At 50.0% G+C, this 12,284-nt stretch overlaps 1 protein-coding gene across 1 annotated transcript in view; it reads right to left on the bottom strand.

Annotated features, from left to right (window-relative positions):
• Positions 1–3,789: 3,789 nt before the first annotated feature.
• LOC121165363 (two pore calcium channel protein 1-like) overlaps positions 3,790–12,284 on the bottom strand; it is a 28,516-nt gene continuing 20,021 nt past the window's right edge. The window contains exons 12-19 of the mRNA XM_040994082.1: positions 11,812–11,876; positions 10,894–10,981; positions 8,918–8,987; positions 6,176–6,395; positions 5,958–6,048; positions 5,146–5,259; positions 4,794–4,918; positions 3,790–4,047 (exon numbers count right to left, since the gene is read on the bottom strand). Of these exons, the coding sequence (XP_040850016.1) occupies positions 3,902–4,047; positions 4,794–4,918; positions 5,146–5,259; positions 5,958–6,048; positions 6,176–6,395; positions 8,918–8,987; positions 10,894–10,981; positions 11,812–11,876 (919 nt within the window). The 3' untranslated portion in view covers positions 3,790–3,901. The remainder of the gene's footprint in view (positions 4,048–4,793; positions 4,919–5,145; positions 5,260–5,957; positions 6,049–6,175; positions 6,396–8,917; positions 8,988–10,893; positions 10,982–11,811; positions 11,877–12,284) is intronic.

Raw genomic sequence — 12,284 nt, 5'->3', positions numbered from 1 at the left:
GTGAATAAAGCTTGTCTGTCCTTTATCAGCCTTGTTCCTCATGACTGACAGATCCTAAGTGCTTATAATGAAAATCTCAGATCTTCATCATTAATCAGCTCTGAAATTACAGCAGCCTACTTAATGTTTTTTGACTTTGTAACACCATGAGGGCCCCAATACCTGAATAATTTCTTTTCTTAGTGTAAAAACAGACACAAAGCTGTGCACAGTTTGGGTGTAAGGGCAGTTGCTCCCTCCTGCCTTTATCCTCAGCCAGCATGTCCCCGTTCTAGAGGCAACCACAGCCTACTTCCTATGAATCTCCGGAAACTATCCCATGCATATTTATTTTTGAAACAACCAGCAGAATTTGTTTTTTTATGTAAGACAAATACATGTACAAGGGTACTTCAAACGTTCTTGGAAAATAGAGCTAAAAGCTAAGTTTTAACTTGATAGTTCATTTTTTTTTTAAAGATTTATTTATTTATTGGAAAGTCAGATATACAGAGAGGAGGAGAGACAGAGAGGAAGATCTTCTGTCTGATGATTCACTCCCCAAGTGACTGCAACGGCCGGTGCTGCGCCAATCCAAAGCCAAGAGCTCTTCCGTGTCTCCGACTACAGGGTCCCAAGGCCTATGGGCTGTCCTCAACTGCTTTCCCAGGCCACAAGCAGGGAGCTGGATGGGAAGTGGAGCTGCTGGGATTAGAACCAGCACCTATATGGGATCCTGGCACATGCGAGGTGAGGACTTTAGCCACTAGGCTACTGCACTGTGCTCTTGGTTGCTGTTTTAAACCAGAGCTCATTTCTTCCAGTCTTTCTAGCTAGTATTTTGAATATAGAATGTCTATTAATCTGCTAAAAAATTTTCCATTTATTTGATTCTTGAAGTTTTCAGTGAACTATCATGAATAGCATACTTGTTTTATGCCATTTCCAATCTGTCATTCTTGTCGTTGGAAGAGGGTTGTATTATGGTGGTATTGGCCATCCTAGTCTTGGCTTTAGTGAGAACTCTTCTGATGTTTATCCTTACAAGCTTAAGGATACTGGCTTCAGATAGACATTTTAATGTCTGTCAGTATCTACTGATGCCTACTTACAAATGTGAATTCGTACAAGGGTTTATGGAATTTTCCTCACCCTTCCATCTGTGATGTTACCACAATGAGAGGTTAAAATGTGCTTTTATTCTGAAAATAAAGAATATATTACAAGATACATCACACAAATAAACTTGGAAAATGACCCAAGGACCTTATCAAATGAACCAAGATTAAATTTACTAAATAAGCTGAGCCACTGATAAAGCCAGACTTGTGGAATTTCTTTAATTGATTTAGTTTTATGTGGAAGGTAGAATTACAGAGAGAAGGAAGGGCAGAAATGTTCTCTGCTGCTTTCCCAGACCTTAAGCAGGAGCTAAATGGAAAGTGGAACAACCAGGACATGAACCAGTGCCCACATGGGATGCGTGTTCCGGGTGAAAGATTAACATGCTAAGTGAAGCTTTTTTCCCTTTTAAAAATAGCAATCAAAAAAACAATACTCAAAGAGAAGACTGCTCCTTTTCCAACTAAGAACCAAGTTTGTCCATCTGAGAAAAGTTCCTCTACCTTGGGTGGGGCAACACTTGGCTTCAGCTTGCGTCCCTTTGGATGTGTCACCACCACTAGCCCGTCTGCTGTGGCTGGATCAATCTGCCTCACACTGAGGACCCTGCAGCTCACCAGCAACTTGTCCATGGGTCATCCCCATGCTGCTGGGCCCATCTGGTACATAACGTATGGCAAGGGCTGAGCTCAGCAATAGCCTGTACCCAGGACGAAGGGCTCTGTCTAGACAAAGTGACTGACTTGAAGCATTTCAGCCAAATGGCTTTCTTATCATTTATACCCCTGGAACAACCTAGTCCTACATCAGTGTTTGCGTTACAGTTCTCCTGGTTGAGGGAAAAGAGCTCTGTGTTAAAGGGTACCCGAAAGGGATGCAACAGAGGTTGGAATGGGACTTTCAGCTCCTTCCACAGTGCCCTCAAGGACAGAGCTGACTCACCCCTGTGATGGCCCCAAATTGAAAATTCTTAAATGTTGGCTAGTCTCAAGTTCATGGGTGCAGAGGGCCAAGGACTTGAGCCATCTTCTGCTTTAAAATTATTTTGAATAACGGGTATTTACAGGGTACAGTGTGATAACTGGATACATGTACAAGTATGCAATTAAATATTTTAAGGGATTAACAACAGTTACACATGTATTGGATACAGCATGTGATATTTCAGTAAATGTATGTAATGCAAGTGATCAGATGAGGATAATTAACATTTCCGTTTTCTATCATGACTTTGGAGTTTTCGAGTTTAGTCTTCAAACCTTCTGTTTAATCACAGAATACTTAATAGTTTCTAATAATCTACAGTGACCCCACTGGTCCAGACTTCCTCTCTGACTGAGGCGTTGCCCACTCATTCTTGGCCATCTGCTCCACGGGGCCAGCTGAGGATGGCATGCGTACTCTCAAAGTCTCCCACACTCATGAGTCAGAGTAAGTCAGAGTAAGTGACTCCATTATTGCCTAATGTTGAACACATAAAGCAAAATACAGGTGAACTCTGAACTTGTGAGCCATTGTTAGGATGGAATACTCAGCACCAATATGAAACAGTTATTGCTGTGGGTAAGTTGTTGAACAGTGTATATAAAATATACCATGACATCCCACCTAGATATGAATATTCATGATAGACAATTATATATTAACACACATGATAGACATGACTAAGAGATTTAGTCCCAGCAGGGTGAACAAAGTCAGCCCTGTTGCCACAGGAAGAAAGGGTATCAGACTGAAGGATCGTGAAAGGGGTGAGGAAAAGCAGAAACGAAGAGCAAATTTTGACTATTTCTAGATGGAAGTTTGTGGAGAGTTATACATCATTCACTGGTTTTAAAAACATGTATGATAAATACATGTGTCAAATTTTAAAAATTAGTTTGCAAGTCAATGTAGTTAGAATACACAATAATTGTTAAGTATACAAAGGTACAAGAGTTCTAAAAGGCAGGTGGGCCTCACAAGCCACATGGAGTGGCTACCATGGCACAATTTCTAGGCAATTCTCGCATGATTGGGATTCCAGAATGCCAAAGCCCAATGCCAGACAGATGTGTTCCACCTGCTGGTTCACTCCCCAGTGAAAAGGCTTGGACTGGGCAGAGGCCAGAGCCAGGAACTGGAACCAGTAGCAGGTAGAGAAACCCCAGTAACTTAGCCATTGGCCATCACCACTGCCTCCCACAGTCCTCTTCAGCAGGAAGCCAGAGGCACACATGGAGCTGAGTACAGACCCAGGCTCTCTCACGGGGTGACACAGGGTTCTTAACTGCTACATAGCAAACCTCCTTGGGTAAAGGAACTGAGACACACCCCCAGCTCTGGAAAAAGAAGTCATACAACCATATGTTCACATTCACATTTTTCTTCTGACCACATACTGTGTTTAAAAGCTCCTTCCTAGAATATAGTTCTTGACTATAAATATGCATCGTGCCTTCATGTAGCATCGCAACACAGTGTTAGTTTTAAAAAATGCTAAAAGTATCATATCAAATACATGAAAGGTTTTCCTAAACCCACTGGCATGACCACACACACACGCAGGTACAGGAGAGGGAAAACTGGCAGACCCCTGGAAACCCCACCCTCACTGTTCTCTCTCAGTCCCTGACCAGACTCAAGGACATCCACAGGCACAGCCCACTGAGGCTCCCCCTTTCCATGCCACCACCTAAACATCCAAGCCTCTCAGAGCACAGAGGGGAGCCAGGGCAGGGGAAGTTGCCTCCAGACCACACACGCAGAGGGGGCCCGCAGCTCGCCTGGGCTTGCAGCCCTGGCCCCTGCAAGGCCAGCATCACGCGCTGCTTTCAAAGTTGGGATTCTTGAGATACATGTCACTGGGCGAGAAGCTGAGGATCTCATCCAGGGAGGGGCCGTCATCGTCAGGAGCGATCTCAGACTCAAACATCCGCTGCAGCAAGGCATCCACGGTCCTGTACTCTGGGAGGGAGGAGAAAGAGGCACGTGCAATCCATGTGGGCTCCAGGCAGAAGAAGCACCCAGCCTGGGCTGGCATGGCTGGCTCCCGAGAGCCATAGGGAAGGATGCACAGGTTGCCAACTCCCAGGAGCTCCCAGTCAACCCCCAGGAGCTGCAGGCTTGGACAACCCCTACTGGGCGTAAGCCTCAGCCAGTGCCCAATCTCAGATCAGTAAGGTGTGGGTTTACTCAGCCAACAAATGAAGCAATTAAAGAGCTGTTGTGTCTCCTTGTGTCCCCCAGCGCATTGCCATGCCTTGAAGATGCCACAGAAGTTACGAAGAGACACAAACCCAAACCCACATTGAGCTTCAAGCCTGCAAGGAAGACAGATGGGAACCAAAACAGACCCTCTGTGAAGCTGACATGTGCTCGGGGCAGGGGGCGGTGATGGGGCAGGGGAGAGTAGGGAGAAAAGAGTGTGTAGCCACCCATACAGGCACCCCCGCCCTCCTGGAAGAGGCCAAGGGGGAGGCTAAGGAGGCGGGAGTGAGTCAGCAGCATTGAAGGTGACCCAGGAACAGGATGAGGCAAAGGAGATGCTGAGGGGCTGCAGGAGTTGTGGAAGTGGAAACCGGTATGTGGGTGATGAGGGCCATGCCAAGGGGCCTTGTCCTTATCCTGGAGAAATGGGAGCCACTGAAGGTCGTTGCCATGGAGACAAAGAGCCAGCTGAAAATCAAGTCCTGCACCAGTCAGAAACTCACTGTTGGATGCAATCCTGCAGTACAAGCCCTTGGAGGCCTTCCTTTCAACGCCCTCATCCTCCCCACTGAAGCCACCATCCTTGGCGCTCAGGTTAGCTGTCGGCTTTTCATCTTGTTCTTCTTCCCTTCGAGGAGGAAAACACAACATGAACAAGGTTCCTCTGCTGGGTTCTGCACAAGCCCCCCCTCCCAGGCACGGCCCCCAGTCGCTGCCCAGCCACGCCCTGGGCAACTCAACCCCAGAGGCCGCTGAAACAGGCGCAGGTGCCACACTGCCACATCAGTCACGGTCCAGGGCTCTGGATATGATGCCTTGCTAGGGGTAAGGTCATCTGCAAAATGGGCGACTCACTCTTGGATTCCCACACCGAGCTCTTGAATCTTCTTCTCGATCGCAGTTTCTATTTCGCTTTTTTCCAGCGAATATGCAACAAAGAATGCCTCCAGGACGAACGCTATGAAAATACTGAGAAAGAGTCGGAGGTGGAGGGGTGAAGGTGAGTGCGTTCAGACAGCGTAGGTGAGCCCCGAGAAGAGGCCAGCTTCCTAGCGGCAGGAAAAGGCAGCACAGGAGGGAGCAGCAGTGAATAGGGGCCTCTCTTAAGGACACCCTCTGTGACCTCGCCATTTCACTCAGCTGGGAAACTGCACAGGTGATTCAACCCCCAGGGAAAAGGAGGGGAGGCTGGCCAGGACCTCAGATTCCCGCCCACACAAAAGGACTGGGGGCCTGGTGGCTAAAGTCTTTGCTTAGCATGCACCAAGATCTCATATGGACACCGGTTCTAATCCCGGAGGCCACCCCCCCCTTCCCATCCAGCTCCTTGCTTGTGGCCTGGGAAAGCAGTCAAGGACTGCCCAAAGCTTTGGGACCCTGTACCTGCATAGGAGACCCAGAAGAAGCTCTTGGCTTCAGATTGGCTCAACAATGGTTATTGTGGCCACTTGGGAAGTGAGTCAGCAGACAGAAGAACTTCTCTGTCTCTCCTCCTCTCTGTATATCTGACTTTCCAATAAAAATAAATATCTTTTATAAAAAGGACTCAGATGGGCCCCTAGAGGAACACAGTGCGGACAGCCTGAGGTCGGTCCCCTGCATGCAGTGGGGAGGACAAGGGCCCCTCACCCCAGCCGGGAAGGGCGCAGCAGCAAGCGAAAACGCACTTGACAATGAGGATGACCACCACAATGTGGAAGACGATGAAGTACAGCTTGGCTGCCTGGTGTGTCACCAGGGCGAAGCCGCCTGCAATGAGTGGGCTGCTAAGGAAAAAGGCCTTAGAGGACACCCCCATCCCGGGCCCCAAGAAGCTTTCAGAAGCTCCATGCCTGCCCCAGCGAGCCCCTACCCACCCCAACTCCCCCACAAGAAGGAAGGATATCATGCCACTGGTTGACCACAGTGAGCTCGGTCAGCACGAGGAAGGCAGAGGCCAGGTGGTTGAAGTTGTTCTTGCAGTACCTGGCCCGAGCAAAGGCCGAGCCCTTCAAGGCTGGGTTCCCGCACAGTAGGGCATCAGGCGCTGTGAAGTTCGCGTCATAGAAATGCACTTTGCCTTGGAATACTTCCATCCCAATGATGGCGAACATGTAGTAGACCACCTGGGAGGGAAGGTGCCCCGTCACCATCGGCCCCAGCGGACAGGTCCTTCCAGCTGACGGTGGAGGGACAGGGGGAGGGCTATACCTGTGCCTGTTCTGGGCTTTCTTCACGAAGTCAGAAGACGGGGGGGGCGGGTGTTTGGCCCCGCAGTTAAGCTGACACGTTGAACACCGCCTGCCTGCATCAGACCCAGGGCTGACTGCTACCTGGAAGCAGTGGTGATGGCTCAAGAAGTACAGATCCTATCACTCGCATGGAAGACTGGGCTATGATCCTCCCAGCTTCTGGCTTCAGCCCAGCCCAGCAGCAGGCATTCATTGGAAGGGAACTCTGCCTTTATTTTTGTATCTCTCAAATAAATGAATTTTTATATGAAAGAAGAAGCTGCTAGCAAGATAATGGGTTAAATATTCAATAAATTAAAATCCTCTAGGGAAGAAAATAATGAAGCTGTGAATTTTCTCACTTGAACCAGAAGACGTTTCAGAGGCACCAAGATGTTAAAAGCAAGAAATGGAATCAGTAAGATATGGAGGGAGAACAACAAAGTCCGTACCAAGCATGATGTAAAAGCTAGGGACTGTGAAAGACTGGCAGATGGGCCCAGCATGGAGCCCAGGGGCTAAAGTCCTCGCCTTACATGCACCAGGATCCCATATCAGCATTGATTCTAATCCCGGAGGCCCCACTTCTTTTCCAGCTCCCTGCTTGTGGCCTGGGAAAACAGCCGAGGACGGCCCAAACCTTGGGACCCCGCACCTGTGTGGGAAACTCGGAAGAAGCTCCTGGCTTTGGACCAGCTCAGCTCCAGCCGCTGCAGCTGCTAGGGGAGTGAACCATCTCTGTCACTTTGCCTCTCAAAGGCAGGTCTTTCTGTCTCTCCTTCTCTCTGTATATTTGCCTTTCTAATAAAAGTAAAATAAACCTTTAAAAAGAAGAAGCACTGGAAGGTATGATTGTATAATAAATTTAAACTTTTATGCAGCCAAAAAAAAAAAACTTTAACGTCAGAAAACGAAACAAAAAATGTAAATGCATTGCTATTTTCTCACCTATCAGACTGGTGACAGATGGAAATGTTTCACAAGTCAGTTGTGTGGGTCCAAAGAAACAGACTCTGTGACACCCCAGTCCCAGGAATACATCCCAGGGCACACCCGCTAGAAGGCAGGCTGTCACCATCAAGCCAAATTCTGAACCCCTTTAGCTCACACCTGGCAGTCCCAACAGGTACACCCACACAGGCACACACACAAGGGTGGTCTTTGTGTGATCGTTGTGAGAGCACAAAGGCGAGACCACCCAGTGGTCTGTCAGTAGAGGGGCTAGTTAAACATGTTCTGGAATCTTCCCTCATGGGCTCACGTAACCACATGCCTCCCAGAATGTACGACAAGAAAGTATGACAGGAAGTAGAATGAAGACACACGGCATTGTAATGGGCTATCCCACGTGACTAAACATAAACTGGGTATACTCAGGCTTGTGTCTGATACACTTGTAGATGCAAAAATAGTTCAGGAAGAGGGGACTGGCACCATGGCCCAGTGGGTTAAGGTGCTACTGATGATCCTGGCATGCTATCACAGAGTGCCAGTTCAAGTCCCATCAGCTCTACTTCTGATCCAGCTTCCGGCTAATGCACCTACGAAGGCAGATGGTCCGAGAACTCGGGTCTTGTCATCCATGTGAAGCTGCTGGCTCTTGGCTTTGCCCTGGCCCAGCCCCAGCCACTGTGGCTATGTGGGGAGTGACCCAGCAGCTGGAAAACATCTCTCTCTCCCTCTTGCTCTGTCACTTTGCCTCTCAAATAAATAAATCTCATTTGAAAAAAAAATTTAAGACAAATATTTGGGAAAAGCAGCAAGGATCTTCTAATGAAAGCTGTCTCTGGGACAGAGGTGGGCGTGGGATGGGAAGGCTGAAGTGCAAAGTCCCCCTTCACCGTAAACTGGATGTTTTACCAGCATCTATGAAAGGAAAACTCAGCGCCCTGGGTACCACAGGGTCCACCAGCACCTGAGCTCCCTCCTTCACATGCACAACCACCTTGGATGGACGGTCGCCAGCCCCTGTGTGGCCTTCTGTGACCTGGTCTGCCCTACATTGTACAGTAGGGAGCAGCTGTGCTCTTTCAACAAGCATGACGAAAAAGGACCCAAGCCCTGGGGCTCAGGGTGCAGAGCCACAGGCAAGACAGAGCCACAGCCCTGAGAGCCACCCGTTGGCTAGGAATGTGCACCTGCACTTGGACTTGAGCACGGAGTAAGAGAGAAACTCCTCCAGGCTAACCCTCTGGGTGGCCAGCGTTCAGGGCAGCCGCCAGTGCACCCAGCTGCATACCCAGTGCTTCCAGAAACTCGGTGTTTAGGAAGAACCATTCTTCAGACCAAGGACTCCCATGTACCCCTTGCCCCTCGGTCACCGTCAGTAGGGTGAGGCTTAGTGAAGCTCCCCAGGGGCCAACGGAACATCTTCCCACTTACTTTGCACAAAAGAGCAGAGGAGAATGGCTACTTACGAAGACAAGTCCGCCAAATGTCAGCATCGTGGGGCCAATGTTAATTAAAGTGGTCACTATCACCCGGAATCTAGGATAAAACAAAGTCTCTGACACCAGGCCAAAGAGGGAGGGATGGTGCTGGTCCACCCACTCCCCCATCTGTCTATGGTCTTTGCAGGTGAGCAGGAATTGGCCCTCACGGGAGTTATCTTGCAGTTTCCCTGACACAAAAGAGGTTGCCAAGGAGCTGGGTAGAGACCCAGACTGGAGCTGAAAGGCTATTTCACCTCATCTGTTTTCCTCCCTTTCAAGTTCCCCGACCCCCAAAGCATGCATACAAGAATCAAGCCCTAGTGCAGGCCGTCCTGGAGGCTTCCATTGACCACTACCCTCTCTACAGAGGAGCAGGACAGCCCTCGGATGTGAACAGTGCTGGCCCTCCTCGAATGGAAATTGGTTTAGCAAAAACAATAGGCAGAATCCGGTGTGATAGCCTAGTGGCTAAAGCCCTCGCCTTGCACATGCCAAGATCCCATATGGGCACCAGTTTTAATCCCAGCGGCCCTGCTTCCCATCCAGCTCCCTGCTTGTGGTCTGGGAAAGCAGTCGAGGATGGCCCAAAGCCTTGGGACCCTGCACCCGTGTGGGAGACCCAGAAGAGGCTCCTGGTTCCTGGCTTCGGATTGGCTCAGCTCCAGCCATTGTGGCCTCTTGGGGAGTGAATCATCGGATGGGAGATCTTCCTCTCTGTCTCTCCTCCTCTCTGTATATCTGACTCTCCAATAAAAATAAATAACTATTTAAAAAAAACCCAGAAGGCAGAGTAGAGGAGTCCATGCATGCTGTGGGCGGGTCTATAGTGGCAAACAGCACCCAGGCACCTCTGAAGACAAGCAGTGTTACCTCCCAGGGCCATTCCAGCCTGGGGACGCAGTGTGATCAAAGCAGCAGCCACACAAGCTCGCATTGCACCGCAATTCACAACACAGCTCCAGCATCACCCACTGAGGAACGGACACAGCAAATGCAGCATGCTTGCACAGTGCAACACAATCCAGCCGTCACAAAGCAGGAGACAGTGTCCTCCCAAACAGCACGGATGGGACTGCAAAGTCGAGGAAGCCAGGCACAGAATGCAAGCATCGCAGGTCGTCACTTGCAGGTGCAATCTACAGAAACTGCGAGCGCAACGACAGTTACCAGCAGCTGGGGAGAGAGGGATGGGCTAGGTTGATTAGCAGGTCCCAAGTATCAGCTGCATAAAAGGAAGAGGCTCCGTTAAACAGGCAGGCGAGTACAGGTCAAGATAACGTACTGTGAGCTCCTCTTAAAAAACAGGAGTCTGACTGTCTTTATCACAAAGAAACGATCAGTGTTGAGGGAGACAGGAATGTTTTGCATATCCACACGTTACACAGTACCCTATTTATATGTATGACTTTCACATTTCAGTCAAGTTTTTGTTGGGGGGGGAGGGACAGGGGTGAGAGCTTAAAAAAATGTTTAAAAAACCAAGGGTGAGGCGATCTGAACTTCAGGGTCAGCCTCCCAGGCTGGCATCCTGCTTTGCCTCCTGTGAACGGTGACTTAACCTCTCTGAGTTACAGTGACAGGGATGCCAACAGTCCCTATACCAAGGGTGGCTGGAAGGTAGGGCTTCCTAGGACAAAGGTTACTGCCCTAGAATTAGCTTTAGTTGCCATGGCAACCGTTCTCATTCTGCCACTGTGCAGGCAGACACAACTCAGGGCAGGGTCATAAGGACAGAAGATCACTCACCCTGGGACGTGTCACTGCAGTGCCCTTCTCCCACCTGCACCAGCTTCCCCCGCCCCCGACTCCTCCCACCATCCCCCTGAGAAGCCCAGTTCCTCTTCATCAGTCACACCCTGGGTGCCAGGCTGTGTTGGTCGCCCCACGCAGGAGTGCCCTCTGTGGGGTCCCTGGTGTGGGGACCTGCCTGAGGGAGCCATTTCCTCGGCCTTCATTTGTACCTCTGAATGCTGACAATGACCCGTAGGAGCCGGAGTATCCTCAGTATTAAGACGATATCCAGGATCTGCTGGCTGTTGTATTTTCTTGCTGGACAAAAGAGCACAATTGTGAGGCACTCCCCTTTCTCAGAGCCTCCCTGGTAGGGGGTGAGGCCTAAGGCTCTAGGAGGTGGGGCACTGGGGAAGGATGTAGGACAATGGATGCCAACGCTGTCTTGAATCCCAAACTGCCCCTGTGCAAGGCGAAGCCAGCCCAGGCAGGTGAAGCCAAGCATTCCCAGCGCCCACCCCTCTACCTGTCACCATCACTATCCCCGACCAGCCCTGAGAGCTAAGAATCCACACGCAGGGGCTATCTCGGGCCACGCTCAGGAAGTGACTGTCGCCAGTTACACAGAACACTTTGCAACCAGCTTTCCTCTCCTTGGATGGAACTTCTGAGCATCGTCTTGCGCAACCGCACTGTCTTATAGGATCCCACCTGCTGTCTGCAGGAGAGACTATACAAGAGGAGCAAGGTGCAGGCTGAGCAGCAGAGAGGAAAGAGGCCCATGGGCAAGGAGGAAGGAGGGATGGTGCTTCTATCTAAGCACTTCCTGCTATAGATAGAACTGGGGTAAGAGGTCAAGGAGAACGGGATCTCAAATTGGTGGAGCTCAGCCGGGACATCAAGGGTCAGTTTGGGAGGGATAAGTGCTAGAATCCAGTGGGATGCATGCCTACAAATCAGATCTCTGAGAAACAGTTGAACACAGCCAAAGCCACCACCCGTCTCAAGAACATGGGTCACTTTTTATACTTCTCTTGTGCCCCCACCCTTGTGCCCTGACCTCTTAGCCACACGTGGAAGGTTCGAGACATGACAGACAGCGAGCCTGATCCTCGGAGGGGGTGAGGCCAAGAGCTGGAGACACTGACCTGAATGAATGGTGGCATTGGCCACAGTGGCCACCAGGGCTGCGATGACAATCAATACGTCAAACCTACAGTGCAAAAGCAAAGTCTGTTATGAAACACAGGCTGGGCCTGCTGAGCTCTAATGGGATGGGTTCTGAGAAAACAACAAATCTGGTATCTTAGGCAATGCTGTGACCCACCCAGCATGAAACCCACTTCCAGCATCCTTAGGGAACAGCTGGTAGGAAGTGATGAGTCGTAAAGATAAAGGGGGTCTTTTATTACTTCTAAGGAGTCTCTTTCAGCCCATCAAGGTTCAAGTTTATGAGGTGACAGTGGACAGCCCTAAGGATGGGTGTGAGTGCCAGGGGCATCAGCTGTGTGAACAGAAATGCAGCCTCCACTGTCTCTCCCAGCCCCCATCCTCTGGGAGCAGAGAAGGCCTGCAGATTGACTTGGTCCCAGGAGCCAGGGATACCACCAGTTGCGTGGAC

Source organism: Ochotona curzoniae, unplaced genomic scaffold (assembly GCF_017591425.1).
Source record: "Ochotona curzoniae isolate NIBS_2020 unplaced genomic scaffold, NIBS_Ocur_1.0 contig_883, whole genome shotgun sequence".
Lineage (NCBI taxonomy): Eukaryota > Metazoa > Chordata > Mammalia > Lagomorpha > Ochotonidae > Ochotona > Ochotona curzoniae.
The sequence above is the reverse complement of the archived record's forward strand: the minus strand, read 5'-3'. Positions and strand labels throughout refer to the sequence as shown.